At 36.5% G+C, this 18,995-nt stretch overlaps 1 protein-coding gene across 1 annotated transcript; it reads right to left on the bottom strand.

The window, feature by feature from the left end:
* Positions 1–17,683: 17,683 nt before the first annotated feature.
* Ccdc105 (coiled-coil domain containing 105) lies at positions 17,684–18,430 on the bottom strand. Its single transcript, XM_032914688.1, has one exon. The coding sequence runs from the start codon at positions 18,362–18,364 to the stop codon at positions 17,684–17,686; it is 681 nt and encodes a 226-aa protein (XP_032770579.1). The 5' UTR covers positions 18,365–18,430.
* Between the last annotated feature and the right edge of the window lie 565 nt (positions 18,431–18,995).

Below are 18,995 nucleotides of genomic sequence, written 5' to 3'. Positions count from 1 at the left end.
TATCTGACTTTTGTCAGCAAGCACTTTTGGGCATCAGCAATAGTAATTGGATTTTGTGGTTGCATATGGGATGGATCCCCAGGTGTGGCAGTCTCTGGATGACCTTTTCTTCTGTCCCTGATCCACATTTTGTCCCTGTATTTCCTCTCATGAGTATTTTGTTCTCCCTTCTAAGAAGGAATGAAACATCTCCATTTTTGTCTTCCTTCTTCTTGGGCTTCATATGATCTGTGAAATTTTTCTTAGGTATTCCTAGCTTTTGGTCTAATATCCAGTTATCACTGAGTGCATACCTTGTGTGTTCTTTTGTGACTAGATTATCTCACTCAGGATGATATTTTCTAGTTCCATCCATTTGCCTAAGAATTTCATGTAGTTATTCTTGTTATTTTATTGATAACACAAAAATCTAGTAACAGTTCATATGCTATTTAAATAGAATTATACATTTTCTCAGAAGAAAAATTGTAGAATAAATTCAGTGATGCAAATTTTCATCTATAAATGAAGATATCATTTATTCTGCAGACTAATGACCTTCATAATACATTGCAAGAAACATCATGAAGCTAAAAGTAACATGTAAAATATACCAAATGTTACATAATAGTGATTATCTGGCAGAAAAAGAAATCAAAAATGCCAGAAGATAGTGAAATTCTCAAATTACATAGCAAATCATGGAATAAAAAAAGACAGTCTCAACCTGTCCTCTTATAAACCTCTGTGATTAAAAGTATTCTAGAAGCAAGATATGTGAATAACAGTCAAACAACATGGAATGTCTCATATTGAATTTTCATAGAAAGGAGAACAAAAGATCTCGGAAATATTTTCCCCTAAAAATGCAAGCATATAAACTTACAATGGAAAAAAGCATAGAAGGAAGTTAATTGCTTTATTTCAGTAAAGTAATGCAATAAATACATTCCTAACAAATATGAATCTGACAGAAATTCAATATTTAATATTCCTTAATTACTTTCTGTGAATTAAAAACAAAAGTATGCTTACATAGTATGTAAATTTTACAGTGGTACTGTAAAAATACTGTAAGCTTTGTCCTGAAAGCAATATAAATGTATTGTCTTATTTTGTGTAGGCTAAATTCTATTCAACTAAAATGAATGTGAGGACCTCAGAAAGTTAAGACCTAAGTCCCTTGGGAGACAGCTTTACACATCTTTGGAGGATTTGCAAGTGCATATATACAATAGATTTTTTTATTGACCATATTCTTTCATATCAGCAAACTTTACATACTTACTAAATCACTCTTAGGTAAATCTCTTTTTTATTTAAATTAATAATGATAATAGGACATATTTCTGTGAAAGCATTTCTCTTGGTCATAGTAATGTTCTATGCAAAAACTTTTATCATGATTAATTTTTCAAACTACATTTTTAATATTCTATCTTTACTTTTAGTGTTTAAGAAGAGAAAATAATAGAATTGAAAGAACTTACAGTCATTGGTATAGTGAGTAGTACAAAAAAAGTGGTTTGATTTCAGGGTCAGTATTTAGAAAAACACATGTTGTACATTTACACAATGGAGTACTACTTAGTTATTAAAAACAATGACTTCATGAAATTCATAGACAAATGGATGGAACTAGAAAATATTATCCTGACTGAGGTAATCCAATCACAAAAGAACACACATGGTGTGTACTCAGTGGTAAGTGGATGTTAGCCCTAAAGCTGGAAATAACCAACATACAATTTATATACCACATGAAGCTCAAGAATAAGAAAGACCAAAGTATGGATGCTTCATTCCTTTTTGTAAAAAAAGATTTTCTTTTTAATTTATTTTTTATATTTACTTTTAATGGACATTTTATGTATTCATATTTCAAATGTTATACCCTTCCCCCCTGTCCCATACTTTTCCCCCTCCCCTTGCTTCTGTGAAGATGCTTTCATTCCCACCCACCCACTCCAACAACACCCTGGCATCCCCTTACACTGGGAAAAAGATTCTTCCCAGGACCAAGGTCTTCTCCTCCTATTGATGCCAGACAATGCCATCCTCTACTACATATGCATCTTGAGCCATGGATTCCTACTTGTGTATTGGACTGGGTTTGGTGGCTGCATATGGAATTGATCCCCAGGTGGGCAGTCACTAGATGACCTTTCCTTCAGTTCCTGCTCCACTCCAGAGAATCAAATAATCCTATTAAAAGGGAGGTTAGAACTAAACAAAGAATTCTCAAGTGAAAAATATCAAATAACCCAGAAACACCTAAAAAAAATGTCAACATCCTTAGTCATCAGGGAAATTAAAACAAACCCTGAGATTCCACTGCACACCATTTTACATTCAGAAAGGCTAAGATCAAAAACTCAGGAGACAGCAGATGCTGGCAAGGATATGGAGAAATAGAAACATTCTTCCATTGTTCTTGGGATTACGAGCTGGTACAGTCACTCTGGAAATCAATCTCTCAGTTCCTGGGAAAATAGTACATAGTACCTGAGCACCCAACTATACCACTCCTAGGCATCCACCCAAATGATGTTCCAACATGTAACAAGGACCCAAGCTCCACTATGTTTGTAGTATACTTATCTATAATAGCCAGAAGCTAAAATGAACCCAGATTTCCTTCAACGGCGGAATGGATACAAAATATGTGATATATTTAAAAAATGAAGTACTGCTCAGCTATTAAAACAATGACTACATGAAATTCTTAGACAAATGGATGGAACTAGAAAATATCCTGAGTGAGGTTACCCAGTCACAAAAGAATACACATGGTATGTTTCAGTCCTACTTAGAAGGGGAACAAAACACTTATAGGAGGATATATGGAGACAAAATGTGGAGCAGAGACTGAAGGAAATGTCATCCAGAGACTACTCCACCTGGGGATATATCCCATATACAGTCATCAAACCCAGAGACTATTTCTGATGTCAAGAAGTACATTGTGATGGGAGCATGATATAGGTGTCTCCTGAGAGGCTTTGCCAGAGCCTTACAAATACAGAGGCAGATGCTTACAGCCAACCATTGGAGTGAGAATGGAGTCCCCAATGGAGGGGTTAGAGAAAGCACTGAAGGAGCTGAAGGGGTTTACAACCCCATATGAAGAACAACAATATCAAACAACCAGATACTCCAGAGCTCCAAGGAACTAAACCAGCAATCAAAGTGTATACATAGGGTGACCCATGACTCCAGTCACATATGTAGCAGAGGATGGCCTTGTTGAGCATCAATGGGAATAGAGGCTCTTAGTCCTGTGAAGATTTAATGCCCCAGTGTAGTGGAATACCCAGGCAGGGAGGTGAAGAGAGCGTGTTGATTGGTGGGTTAGTACCCTGATAGAAGGAGGGCAGGGGGTGATGATACAGGGCATTTCCAGAAGGAAAACCGGGAAAGGGGATTACATTGAAATGTAAGTAAAGAAAATATCAAATAAAAGAAAAGGAAAAAAATAAAAATGAAGTTTTGAGATCAAAGACATTATATAATATATATTATATAATATTTCATTTACTACCTAAATAACAAGCCAATTTAATTCTAATCTAAGACTTTGGATGACATATATAGAAATAGATTTTAGAAAATACAGTTAGGAATTGTATAGCAATACTGTGAACTTCCAATAAGGTAAGCAGATACCTTAGTGTATAAGAGGTAGAGGTTCATTATATAGCATTCTTTATATTATAAATTTTCTCTGTGTATTGGTAAAAAAGTAGGTGCTCTGTGTTCACGTGGTGGAAGAGGAGAACACTGCATTTTCTTCATGCTGCCCGGGTATCAATTTCAGATCACCAAGCATACAAGAATGTGTGTTTATCAGCTTAACCATTTACCACTCATGAATGTGTTATTCTTAAAAATGGAATATTTTCTGGTAAAATAAACATATTTCACTTAAAAATAAATATAAGAATGTTGTTCTTAAGAGACCTAAACTTGTTTATCTGTGAAATGATTATTTTATAGTTCTGTGATATTAGTTTGGATATTAGATGTTTACAGTCATCCTTAATAAAAAGGCAACAATAAAATCAACCTGCCCTAGGGATTTAGTAAAGAGACTCTGGGAGTTTGCTGTGAGATTGTGTGACCTAGTAATGTCACAAGCAACATCAACAATGTCTCACCAACATGACTGCTCAAACATGAGCTTAACAAGCACAACAATTTATATGATAAAGTTTACAAGGATCAGGAACACTTCAACTCAACACAAGGAATTACAGTTAATTGGATTTTCCTAGAAAATTGCAAAAAATTGTTTTGCCAGTAACAATTACATAACCCTGAAAATATATTGAGCTAAGATTGTTGGGACTAAGAACTGTGCAACTATATATTTAGGAATATATGTTCTTATATGTACTTGTAGGTATCTAGCAACAATTAACGTAAATTAATTAAAGTAGCCATGGATTTTAAGGAGAGCAAGTAGTAGTATATGGGAGGGTTTGGATAAAGGAAATGGAGGTGTGAAATGAAGTCATTATATTTTATCAAAAAGTAAAGGAGATAATCAAAATAGATATGCTATAAAGAATTTAAAAAAATTAAAGAGACTAATAGTAGTCTTTTTTGCAAACAAAGCATAATACTCATATAGGGTAAAGATATTTTTATATGATTGTTGTCTTTAAAAAATATGTACTCAGTATTCATCTCCATTATCCATCAGAAGACAAATAAAATGCTTGGTATCCTTTGAACAATAAGCTCTTTTTATGCTGACTAGATGATTGGTAGGAAGTTTCAGGAATCAGGATGGAAGGCACTCATGATACAGAAAAGAAAAGCATGTCATAAAGAATTTAACACCCCTTATATGCAAGAGCTTAGAATTTCACAGCAAAAATGAATATAAATCATTAATGGGTATATTTATAATGTCTATGTACCAAACTTTCATACAAATCTAAATTTCCAAATTTAGGGAAATAATACTTCTTTGGAGGGGACATTAGGGAATGAAAGCACTACACCTCTTTCCTGAAATTTATTCACAAGTTTCTTTCATCTGGGGATTCATATATAACTTTTTGATGTTCTTCCTAGATATGCTAGAACACATCTTGTTTTTCAATTCTTAGAGCCTCCCTAACTATTTAAGCAAAGTGAAAGGACAATATGAACCCCTAACTTATTGCCTGTGAATAAAAATAGACATCATAAAATGAGTCATTATGTAAACATTTAAAATAGAAAGCATTCTTTGACATTGAACTATTAGTATGTGAGATATATTTCTATCTCTTGGTAGAGGACCTAAGAGAGTGAGTAAAATTATGGTACATCCAAGTGGTGTTTACAGAACAATCAATAATTAGTAGAGAGAAATTCTGACATATTTTGCTAGCTCAAGTATGAAATGTATAATGTTGAGTTAATCCTGATAATCAGAAGAGCAATTTATTCGACAAAATGATAGGAATCTCAAGTTAGAGCAAAGTCTTTCTTTTCTGTTCATGATAGAAGATAGGCAAGGATTGCCTACAAGCTCCTTTATTAGCTGGAAGGTTTTTTTATCCCCATTTTTTTCAACCTTAATAGTTGAAGTTTGTTTAGATTTTCAAGTTGTATTACAAGTCTACCTTTTACTATATGACCTAGGGAAACTTTTCTTTACTATAAGCCTCATTTTTCTCATGAAAGTAATGAAAATTCACAGTTTCTAGCATTGCATTGACGTGTAAGTATATGTAAAATATGCATAGAAGTAAAACATACATAAAAGTATTTCTTAAATACCTGTAATGAATTTTAGGAATGTAATTCATGGTTTAATTATCACTTCACACCATTTTTAAGTCCTATCGAGGGAAGACCTTATCATCCCAGATACATTATTATATTTGCTTTTTCTATGCCCTTAACATTCTTCTTTTATCTTGATGTTTCTTAAAATGTTTGTGGTTCTGATAGTTTGAATCTTTTAACATCAAAACGTTACTCTTATATTCAGTGGTCATATGTGCTCATTCTAATTTAAAATTGAACTTCTTTGTGCATTAGACATTCTTGTTGATTTTTGCCTTTAGTATATGTAATCAGAGAATCATTTAACTTTTTGAGAGACGGTTTACTATTCTTCTGAAGGAAAGGTTAACCCATCAGCAGCCCAGAGATCACTTGCCCGCATGATAGACAACAAAGACATGATTTGAGACCCGTATACTTGCTCTCTTCTCTACAGAAATTCAATTATTCTTCTTGTGCTATTCCACTCTGACTTTATTTTTTTTTTATTTATTTTTTTTATTAACTTGAGTATTTCTTATGTACATTTGGTGTTATTCCTTTCCCTGGTTTCCGCAAACATCCTTCCTCCCCCTTCCTTATGGTGTTCCCCTCCCCACCCCCCCATTGCCGCCCTCCCCGACAGTCTAGTTCACTGGGGTTCAGTCTTAGCAGGACCTAGGGCTTCCCTTCCACTGGTGCTCTTACTAGGATATTCATTGCTACCTATGAGGTCAGAGTCCAGGGTCAGTCCATGTATAGTCTTTAGGTAGTGGCTTAGTCCCTGGAAGCTCTGGTTGCTTGGCATTGTTGTTATATGGGGTCTCAAGCCCTTCAAGCTCTTCCAGTTCATTCTCTGATTCCTTCAACGGGGTCCCGTTCTCAGTTCAGTGGTTTGCTGCTGGCATTCCTCTCTATTTGCTGTATTCTGGCTGTGTCTCTCAGGATCGATCTACATCCGGCTCCTGTCGGTCTGCACTTCTTTGCTTCATCCATCTTGTCTAATTGGGTGGCTCTTGACTTTATGATAAAGTTTTATCTGAATAATTTATAAATATATGTCTTTCAGTTACATAAGTTAGAGGTCCCAAATCAAAGTTCAAAAGATTTTGTCGTCACTGATTTCTCTGCTCCAAATGGCAGGGGAATATATATATATATATTCCCACAACTGAAATATCATTTTTGTAAAAAGAAAGCCTCATAGGAAGCTGCTGTTATTTTTGTGCTTGTCCAGCAAAGTTGGTGACATAAAATGCCTATACTTTTTTCTTTAAGTATAACATTAAAATGGTCTTATACAATATTGCCTTACTCAGCAATATAATATTCCTGTATTAGTACATGATTGTAGAGACACATGGAGAAAGTCAAAAGGTTTCCTCTTTTAACCACATTTATAAGAAGAACAATTTCAGAAATGAAAATTGAGGAGTCTTGATCATCAATTGTGAAATCTTTTTTTTAAGCTTTAGGAAATAGTTTTAACTTTTTTTTTCATCTTTATTAACTTGGGTATTTCTTATTTACATTTTGATTGTTATTCCCTTTCCCGGTTTCCAGGCCAACATCCCCCTAACCTCTCCCCTTCCACTTCGCTATGGGTGTTTCCCTCCTCATACTCCCCTATTATCACCCTCCCCCCAACAATCACGTTCACTGGGGGTTCAGTCTTGGCAGGACCAAGGGCTTCCCCTTCCACTGGTGCTCTTACTAGGCTATTCATTGCTACCTATGAGGTTGGAGCCCAGGGTCAGTCGATGTATAGTCTTTGGGTAGTGGCTTAGTCCCTGGAAGCTCTGGTTGGTTGGCATTGTTGTTCATATGGGGTCTCAAGCCCCTTCAAGCTCTTTCAGTCCTTTCTAACATTCCTTCAACGTGGGTCCCGTTCTCAGTTCAGTGGTTTAATGATGGCATTTGCCTATGTATTTGCTGTATTCTGGCTGTGTCTCTCAGGAGAAATTTACATCTGGTTCCTGTCAGCCTGCACTTCTTTGCTTCATCCATCTTATCTAGTTTGGTGGCTGTATATGTATGGGCCACATGTGGGGAAGGCTCTGAATGGGTGTTCCTTCTGCCTCTGTTCTAAACTTTGCCTCCCTATTCTCTCCCAATCATCCTGAGTGAGGTAATACAATCACAGAAAACACACATGGTATGCACTCATTGATAAGTGGATATTAGCCCAAATGATCTAATTACCCTAGATGCACAGAACACATGAAACTCAAGAAGGATGACCAAAATGCAAACGCTTCACTCCTTCTTTAAAAGGTGAGATATTTTTAAAAACTTAATATTATTCTTATTAAATATCATATAAAGCATTTATCATTTTTATTTTATTTTTTGCTGTTACCAAATGATTTCAGAGAATTAATAGCTCTGAATTTTCTTGAAAACATAGTGTAAGAGAAGGATTAATAGTAAATTTATTTTGTGAAATGATTCCAAAATTATTTGAAATTCCATTTCTGGCTGTTCCTTTGAGGACTATCATTTAAGTATATGCCTAGCAGAGGTATATCTGGGTCCCCATGTATTACTATTCCCAATTTTCTGAGTAAATGGCAGACAGATTTCTGGAGTCATTGTAGAAGTTTGCAACTCCACCAACAGTGGAGTAGTGTTACTTTTTCTCCACATCCTCACCAGCATATCCTGTCACCTGAGTTTTTTATTTATTTTTTTTCTCAGCCATTCTGACTGGTATGAGGTGGAATCTCTACTTCATTTTGATTTACGTTTTACTGATGACTAAGGAAGTTGAACATTTTTTTTAGGTACTCCTCATCCAGTCAAGATTCTTCAGTTAAGAATTCTTTGTTTAGCTCTGTGTTGTATTTTAATAGGGTTATTTAGTATGTGGAGTCTAACTTCTTGAATTCTTTGTATGTACTGGGTATTAGTTTTCTTTCATATATAGCATTGTTTTAGATCTTTTCCCAGTCTGGATGTTGCCTTTTTTTTTCTATTGACAGTGTCCTTTGCCTTACAGAAGCTTTTTAATTTTATGATATTATATTTGTCTACAGTTGATCATAGAGCCTAAACCAATTGGTGTTCTGTTCAGGAAAATTTCCCCTGTGCTGATGTGCTTGAGGATCTCTCCCACTTTTTCTTCTATTAGATTCAGTGTATCTGGTTTATGTGGAGGTTCTGGATCCACTTGGATTTGTGCTTTGTGGAAGGAGATAAGAATGGGTCAATTTTCATTCTTATACATGCAGAAGGAAACTTGATCCAGCACCATTTGTTGAATGTGCTGTGTGTGGTTCTCTGTACGCTTATGGCTTCTTTGTCAAAGATCAGGTGACCATAAGTGAGTGGGTTAATTTACGGGTGTTCAATTTTATTCACTTGATCTACCTGTTTGTCTGTACCAATCCTATGAGGATTTTATCACTATTGCCCTGTGGTCAGAAACAGTGATTTCCCCAGAAGTACTCTTATTGTTGAGAATGGTTTTAGTTTACTGTATTTTTGTTGTTTTTATTGTTGTTGTTGTTGTTGTTTGTTATTACAGATGAATGTGAGAATTGCTCTTTTTATCTCTATAAAGAATTATGTTAGAATTTTGATGTGGATTGGATTGAATCTGTAGAGTGCTTTTTGTAATATGTTTTTTTTTTTACTATGTTAATCCTGAAGATCCATGAGCATGGGAGATCATTCCATTTTCTGAGCTTTTCTTCAATTTATTTCTTCAGAGACTTGACATTCTTGTCATACAGATCTTTCACTTTCTTGGCTATAGTCACACCAAGACGTAATATATTTTTGTGACTGTTATGAAAATTGTTTACCTAATTTCTTATTCAGTTCATTTATTCTTTTAGTAGTGGAAGAAATTGATTTGTTTATGTTAATTTTATATTCAGCCACTTTGCTGAAGTTGTTTATCAGCTGTAGAAGTTCTCTGATAGAATTTTGCAGTCACTTAAGTATACTATCATATCATCTGCAAATAGTGATATTTTGACTTCTTCCTTTCACATTTGAATTCTTTTGCCCTCAGTTTGTTTTCTAATTGCTCTGTGCAGAACTTCAAGTAATATATTGAATAGAGAGGGAGAGAGTAACCAGCCTTGTCTAGTTTCTGATTTTAGTGGGATTGCTTCAAGTTTCTCTCCATTTAGTTTGATGTTAGCTATTGGTTTATTCTATACTGCTTTTATTATGTTTAGTTATGGACCTTGAATTCCTGTTCTTTCCAAGAATTTTAACATGAAGCGGTGTTGAATTTTGTCAATGCTTTTTCAGCATCTAATGTGATGATCATATGGGTTTTTTTTTACTTTGAATTTTTTAATAGTGGATTACATTGATTGATTTCCATATATTGAACCATTTCTGCATCCCTGGGATGAAGCCTGCTTGATCATGGTGAATGATCCTTATCTTGTGTTCTTTGATTCTATTTGTGAGAATTTTATAGAGCATTTTTGCATCAAATAAATAAGAAAATTTGATCTGAGTACTCTTTCTTTGTTGGGGTTTTATGTGCTTTAGGTCTTAGCTTTAATGTGGCTTCAAAGAATGAATTGGTTAATCATCCTTCTTTTTGCATTTTGTCAAACACAGTGCAGAGTACTGTTATCAGGTCTTCTTTGAAGATCTGATAAAATTGTGTGCTAAAACCATGTGGACCTGGACTTTTTTTGTTCGTTTGTTTGTTTGGGTGTCTTTTAATCCCTGCTTCTAATTTTTGGGAGGGGTTGTAGGATTGTTTTAGATGTTTTATCTAATCCTTATTTATCTTTGGTACCTGGTATCTGTCTAGGAAATGATCCACTTCTATCTATTTATCAGTATTTTGAGTATGGGCTTTTCTAATAGGATGTTATGATTGTATTTCTTCAGTTTCTGTTGTTATGCCTTCCTTTCCTTTTCTGATTTTGTTAATTTAGATACTGTCTCTGTATCTTCTGGTTTGTTTGGCTATCTATCTTGTTGATTTTCTCAAGGAACCATTCTCTTGTTTTGTTGATTCTTTGTATAGTTCTCATTGTTTCTATTTGGTTGATTTGAGCCCTGAGTTTGTTTATTTCCTGCCCCCTACTCCTCTTCGGTGCATTTGCTTCTTTTTGTTCTAGAATTTTCAGATGTGCTGGTAAACTGTTATTGTATACTTTCTTTATGGAAACACTCAGCACTGTGAGCTTTCATTATGTCCCACAAGTTTGTGTGTATTGTGCCTTCCTTTTCATTAAATTCTAAAGAGTCTTTAAATTCTTCCGTGACCAAATTATGACTGAGTAGAGAGTTTTTCAACTTCCATTCATATGTGGGCTTTCTTTTGCTTTGCTGTTATTGAAAACCAGCCTTAGTCTATAGTGATCTGATAGGATGCATTATTTTGAACTTATTGTACCACTTGAGGCTTGTTTTGGATCTGATTATGTGGTTAATTTTGGAGACTCTCTCATGATGTGGTGTGATGGGATATTCTTTTGTTTTGGAGTGAAATTTTCACTATATGTCTGTTATATCAATTTTGTTCATAAGGTCTGCTACTTTCTGTGTGTCTGTTTTTCTGAATCCACAGTCTATACATTGGACAAAGTGGAGTATTGAAGTCTTATACTGCCATTGTTTGAGATTCAATATGTGCTTGAGCTTCAGTAACATTTCTTTTACAAATGCGGGTGTGGCTTATATTTAGAGCATAAATGTTAAGAATTGAAAGATCATTTGTTAGATTTTTCTTAGATATGTGCAGGATGATGTCATTATGCATCAAGGCAGGTCTGGGATAAGGCAAAGCCTATCATTGGATGGTAGGTGTGAAGGAGAAAGGAGGAAGAAGAGCTAGAAAAATCAAGATGGAGACAATGGAGCAGGATGATTCAGATCAAGGTGCACTAGATCAGTTTCATCTTGTCTAGGTGTGCAGTTTAAGTCTTTATTAATTGGCAGTTAATTTATTGTATGAATGCATTGTGAATTGAGTAATTAACATATAAAACTAATTGCTAGATTATACATTTCTGGAACTTTGATTTTATCCGCCAAGAGGACAGTATGTGAAAGAGGCTGACAGAGAAACAGCTGGAGCGTGTTCTGTGGATCCGCTCAGAGTGACTTAGCATGGCAACCAGTTTTGCTGCCTTTTTAATCGTACTGCAACAGATGAGTATGAAGTGTCCTTCATCATCTTTTATGACAACTTTTAATTAAGGTCTATTTTATTCAACATTAGTATGACTACTCTAGTTTTTTCTTGATACCATTTGCTTGGAAAAATGTTTTTCAGATTGTTACTCTGAGGTAGTTTAATTATTATGTGACAGGACAAATTCATTTTATGGCCCTATCCCTTTGGGTTTCTGTAGGCCTCTTGTATCATTATGGACATATTTTTTCTTAGGCTAGGGATGTTTTCTTCTATAATTTTTGAAGATGTTTACTGGACCTTTGAGTTTGGAATCTTCACTCTCTTCTATACCTATTATTCTTAGGTTTGTTATTTTCATTGTGTCCTGTATTTCTTGGATTTTTTTTTTGAGTTGGGAGCATTTCACCTTTTACATTTTATTGAATTGCTGTTATTTTTTCTATGGTATCTTCTACACCGGAGATTCTTTTTTTTAATCTCTTGTGTTCTGTTGGTGATGTTTCCATCTATGACTCCTGTTCTCTTTCCTAGGTTTTCTATCACCAGGGTTGTCTCCTTTTGTGATTTCTTTATTATTTCTATTTTGGTTTTTAGTTCCTGGATGATTTTGTTCAATTCCTTCATGCATTTGATTATGTTTTCCTATATAATTTTAAGAGATTCATGTGTTTCCTCTTTAACAGCTTCTACCTGTTTACCTGTGTTTTCTTGCATTTCTTTAAGAGTGTTATATATGTCCTTCTTAAAGTCCTCTACTATCACCATGACATGTTATTTTAAATCAGAATCTTGCTTTGCTGATGTGTTGGGGTATCCAAGGCTTGCTGTGGTGGGAGATCTGGCTTCTGATAATACCAAGTAGCCTTGGTTTCAGTTGCTTATGTTCTGCACTTGCCTCTTTGCCATCTGTTTATCTCTGGTGTTATTTAGCCTTGCTTACTCTGACTAGAGCTTGTCCCTTCTGTTAGCCTGTGAGCCTTTGTATGTCAGCACTCCTGGGGGTCAAGCTTTCTCTGGGTACAGTTGGGGTGTGGAGGGCTGTAGCATTGTGTTGGCTCCCAGGTGTAGATGGAAAGTGGAAGGATCATGTTCAGGCTGTGCTGTGGTACCTTCACTGGGCCATGGGCAGGTTCCACTTGGGCTAGGTATTGGGGTGGTAGTGGTTGTCTTACCTCTGAGCTTGTATGTGTCAACACCCCTGGGTGCAAGCATCCTCTGGGCAGGATTGTGGTTCAGAGGGCTATAGCACAAGGTCAGTTACTGGGTGCAGATAGAAACCAGAATCAGGAATTGAGTAATTCTACAAGTCATAGTTTCACACTTATTTCAAAGAAAGACCATTAAAAAAATAAGATTATTGTCCCTATTTATTTCAAAGAAAGACCATTTAAAAAAGATTATTGCCTCTATTTCTTTTTGCCTATAAGTAGATAGTTGAAACTATTGCTGAAAATGCTATATACCTCATATACAAAAGCTTAAAAAATCAAGGTTGAATCAAGGTGAAATTCAGCATTGTTGATTTTTCACATGTTTTAAGTGTTAGAAGTTGCTGCACAGGCTATTGAGGATGAAAATCCAACTTCTTATCACCCAAGTGTGGACTATGCTGTTTTCATGATAAAATATTGGCCTATCAGACAAGGTACACCTACTGGTATACATAAATGTTTGAGGAGGGCAAAGACTCTTCTGATTGGATCTGAGGCTCATACTCTCAGTATTCTATTCAGTATACTATTGTTCCTAGTAATATAAGTCTGACATAAAAACCTATGGCTATTGATTTTACAAATACAATGATGATTATTACTACTCAAGTTTTACTAAATGGACAAATAGTTAAATAGCCTTATAAATATTTATTTTTATGTATACCTTGAAATAACTCTCAGCTTGATCAGAACATTCTCTCTTTTCAGTTCATGATGGTCAAAGCAGAGACTTATAATTCAGTTGAGATTAAGTGACTACTGAGTGTTCAGCCCTAAATAGGACTTATATATCACCATGTATGAGGCCCAAAGAGCATTAAAGAAAAAGGAATAAAAAGATGTTAAGAGCCAGAGATCAGAATTACCATGAAACATCAACAGATGTAACACGTTTTTTAAAAATTGTTTTCTAGCAGCACAATTCCTGTAAAATCAAATACCTAATCTTTTCACCGCAAGCATAACATGGAAATAATAGTAACAATTATTGGAAAGAATAAAGAATTATGAATAGGGGAAAAAAGGGCGATAAATATCGTGGCAGATAAACATATTAATGGTTCATATTAAATGGGAGCTGAGTTATCAAATGTAAAAATGAGAATATAATAATACTATCCATACGCCGTGAAAATTCTTTAAAAAGCAACGAAATTGTATTTCTAGAAAAAAAGTGTGCTTTGCTGACAGACAGGACATATTTCTGGTGATTTTTTTCACAGTTCAACATAGGAAAAATTGTACCTGAGATTGATAATATAATCTAAGAGCATGAAACAGTATGAACTTCAAGGGACACAAAACTCAGTCATACATAGTTTTTACTTCTAGAATTTTTACTGGCTCATTGTAAAATTTATTGTGAAAAATATAAACAAAGATTCTTCAGGTAAGAATCAGAACATTAGAACCTAGGAAGGAAAGCCTGGTTGAAATTTTATTGAGAATGGGTGCTGAAGATTTTGTGTTTGTGAAGCATCTTCAGATTTCTTTCAAAAAAATCATAGCAGGAAATGTTCCTGATTGAGTGAATATAATTTAATCTTCGTGGACATCTTTATTCTGTTCAGTTATTTATCAGATGTATGGTTGAAATTTAGTCTGCAAATGTTTTATTGAACCATCCAAATTCATTTTATATATAGAGCAAACACACAATACAATATTTGTCACACACATATTTGGAAGCAAATTTCAATATTGTCCAGACTTTAGTGAAACTACAAAAAAATTACTTTCGTAATATTTAGAGCCTCATGTGTGTGAATGTGCATGTATATGTACATATGTATGCATGGAAATGAGGAGTATAACCAACAAAGTTAGATGCTTCATTTTGTTTTATACTTTTCTGAACATACCATATAATAATGTCTTCCTTTCTTCTTTTTTTTTACAACAATACAAGGTTAATTATTTTCAGAATAAAGATCACAGTAGATATTGACTCATTTCCCAGTTCATTTGTAAGGTGTTACATCAGTTATCATTCCGAACAAATGCTTAATCATATTTTCTGTATAGCATTCATTTTAAATAGTCTGTATGTTAAAGTAATTGGTTTTGGATGAAGGGGGAATTAAAACCTTTTGCATCTATAAGAAAGGACTGTGAAAGCACAAAGGGATTAGAGGGTACTTAGCCAAAGAAAACAAAGAGGACTCTAGCACAAAAGGTAAATGTCAATAAATGTCACCATGCTCCCCAACACCAGAAGTGAAATTGAGCATCACAAAGTAGCCCAACCATGTCTTTCATACTCCTGACATTCTCACAATTAAGACAGTGTATTTATTCTGTTTCTAGCCATTGTGTTAAAGACGTTAATAATACTAACTCCACAAAACCAATCCTGGGACAGATTTGAGGATACAGCTTAATTGGAAGATTGGTTGTGTTACGTTTACAAAGCCCTGGCTTCTGTCCCCAGCATCACATCTACTAGAGATTGTAGTGCACAATTATTATTTGAGCACATATGAGGTATAAGCAGATGGATAAGGTCAAGGTCATGGTTGAACTTAGTGAACTCAAAGCTTGACAGAGCTGTATGGACTGCTCAATCATACAAGAATGAAAATAATGTAATTGAATATAATAAAATATAGATATTTTAAGATAAAGAATTGAAGAGTTAGGAGACTATTGAAAAGAAAAGAAAACAAAAGGAGTATTTTCCCTTCATCTACCTTTTGCATATGTGAAAACATATTGTCTTTATTATGTAAAACTAGCAGTTTGAATACAATGAATAAATATGTAAAATATTCTAGTACTGAAAGTTTGCCTTCGTGATACTATTCCTGGTGATAAAGCATCATTACCAAAGCAATTTGGAGGAACAATTTTATCTTATTTTATCATAAACATATAACAGTTCATTACTGAAGGATATCAGGACAGGAACCCAATCACGGACTGATGGACAGGCAAAATATAATGCTGCTTTAGTGCCTTGTTCTTGATATTCTGCTCACCTCACCTTCTTAGAACATACAATACCACTAGGGTTGACACCACCCATACTGAGCTGGGCCCTCACACATCAATCATCAATCAAATAATTCCTCATAGGTTTGCTTAGAGGCCACTAGTGGAACAGAGGCATTTTCTCAATTACAAATCCTCTTCCAACATAATCCTAGTTTGTGTCAAGTTAATGTAAAACTAGGAATATCATGTACATATACACACACACATATATATATATACATATATATATATATATATATATATATATATATATATAGAGAGAGAGAGAGTGGGGGAGGGAGGAAGAAGATAAGCTAAGATAAAAAGAGAGATAGAGTGAGATAGTTGGAGAGAGTGTGTCAAATTTATTTTTTCCCTTCATAAATATTTTTACATTTTTGTCCAAGATCATTGGCCAAAAAATAAGTTTACATTTTAGAGAAATTAAAAATCTATTGATATCAGGAAATCTGATTCTAATAGTTTTCTTTCAGTAATGTTTTATTATTGATAGCATGGCAGAAATAGTTTTATTATTCTATGCATGTATATTAATCCTGGAAATGAGTTGTTTATAGTATGGTAAGATATAATATGTAGTGACAAGTTATTTGATATCTTCTTTAAGCAAACATGAGAATTTTTATTTCATCAAAATGTTTGATTACTTTTCTGAGGTAATATATATTTAATATAAAAGTATTTCATTTCAATTTCCTAGTAATTGATATGACTGTTTTGGTTCATTGATCCTATAGTTGTAACTAGATACTTATTTGCTAATTCTTTTTATTTCTCCAGCTCAGGAATGACTTATTTGTTTGTTTGTTTGTTTGTTTTGTGTGGATTCTTTTGGTTTGAGACCCAAGGAATCATCAAGTGCTCTTCTTAACCAGGTCTGAGGGCGTGTTTCATCCTTGAAATTGAGGCATCATGGCCTCTTGGTGGAGGCAGATCGTGTGAGTCTGGGAACTTCTTGGAGCAGGGGCAGAGGTGATGTGATACTCAAACTTGGGTTTGCGAATTTCCCTCTCTGGAAAGATTTTTATGCAATGTGACTTGGGGTGGGGGGCGGTCTACCCTCGTAGCTGGGAGGATTTCAAACAGTTTGTCTATTGGGGAAAAAGCATCTGGGCTGTCCTTTTGGAAGTACCCTGATAGGAACGAAGACATCCGAAAGAGACGACACTAAGACCTTCACCCTGATCCCAGGAAACAGGAATTCACTCCAGATATCCCCCGTAGGAGAGGGAAAAGGCCTGATACCAGCTGGAGGAGAAACTTTCGTCCCAGAAGGATGACCACCTTGCTCCAGAGACTGAGCCAAAGGTCAGCGATGGGCAGGACCACGCCTTAACTCGCACAGCTTAGATGTGCATAGTGCGGCACCCTCTTTAAACTTTATTCTCTCTCAGGACAATGAAAACGGATAGAAGAGGGTCATCCCTTTGTCCTTCTTCGTGATATGGTCTCATTTGTTAAATAACCTATTCTGCTTTTTACTATTAATTTGGCTGTTCTACTTGGCATATAGAGGATGGATGGCCGAACCTGTTTTCTTGGAGGTCACAGGCTGTGACCTCAGTTTCGGTAACAATTTTGGGGGAACTCAGGCTTAGGAACTTGGGAGGTATAGCTACCCTATCCTGGGGGTGTCCTCGCTGGAGATGGAGCATAGGGCGTGTTGTCTAGCTGCAGAAGGAAGCATCAACCTGTGCCTCTGGTGTGGTGGCGGGGAGGGTCGCACCTTCTCACTTTTGGGTCGGTATCCGCGCAACTTGACGCTTTGCTCATTGATGAGCAGGCCCTTGCGCACCTCGCTGAGCCTGCGGTCAGTGGCCTCTCGCTGGCGCAGCAGCAGCCGCAGCTGCCCATTGATCTGGTGCTGCGCGCGGCCCAGGCGGGCGGCGGTGAGGCGCGCCCCGCGCGCGTGCGCGTGCACCACCTCGGCGGTTTGCTGGGCACGCGCGTCGCGGTGCAGAGGCAGCGGTAGGCGCGCGTACCAGGCCGGGGGTTTCATCTTCCCTTTCCATAGCGTGACGCCTTCGCCTGGAGGTGGCTTTTCCACGGTGCCGCCCCCTTTGAGCATCTCCACCCGAAAGCGCCAGGGTTCCATGTAGGCGGCACGGCCCAGGTGGTGCGCCACGTTCGGGTCCAGCACACTGTCCTTGGGCTGCCACATGGTCACTGCCTCCTGCCCACAGCGATCGGTCAGAAGGTGTGCCTTGCGGGACGTGGCCTTGGCCGCCTGGCGCCATTCTGGAGCCCCAACACGCGAGTCCTGGTCCGGGTCGGTGGAAGGGAGCAACACAGGCATGGTTCCTAACTTGGTACCCGGATTTGGCCCACGATCCCCTCGGAGAATGAACAGGGGTTCACCCACCCCTAAGCACACACCACTCTTTCCTGGTGGCTAGAATGAGTGCGCCCAGAGCTCCCCTGGCAACCAGGACAACCTCAGAGACTGCGTTCCAGGGGCGGGGGATGGGAACGGCAAGCTGGAGAACTAGGCCTGGAAATTCAGCCGCTTTTGCAGAGTTCCCTCTCTCGTTTCTCTTGATTTTGGAAAGATGTCAACCAACCTATACCTCGGTCTTGCATTTGGAACATCCTAAGGAATTCACGAACTAGTACTAATATTAGTAGTTTTTGAAGTATACACGAATACCATATTTGTGTGTGTGTCACCACAGGGTGTGTTTGTTGGTGAGAAGGAATTGTGCAGTAATCACACTCAGTGATCAAACTCCGGGATCAAACTCAGACACTTGGGTTTGGGAAGTGCCTTCGGCTGAGTCATCCTGTGTGTTTGTATACTCTTGAACAGTAAAACAAACTAATAAACAATCCCCCCCCCCAAAAAAAGCTGAATTAAGAATAATTCCTGGGGGGTTGGAGATTTAGCTCAGCGGTAGAGCGCTTGCCTACCAAGCACAAGGCCCTGGGTT

Source organism: Rattus rattus, chromosome 10 (assembly GCF_011064425.1).
Source record: "Rattus rattus isolate New Zealand chromosome 10, Rrattus_CSIRO_v1, whole genome shotgun sequence".
Lineage (NCBI taxonomy): Eukaryota > Metazoa > Chordata > Mammalia > Rodentia > Muridae > Rattus > Rattus rattus.
Note: the sequence above shows the minus strand (reverse complement) of the source record. Positions and strands in the feature narration are given on the sequence as shown.

Bases quoted from the DNA above. Each gene is read 5' to 3' on its own strand.
- Ccdc105 (XM_032914688.1), bottom strand. From the start codon at position 18,364: ATGCCTGTGTTGCTCCCTTCCACCGACCCGGACCAGGACTCGCGTGTT.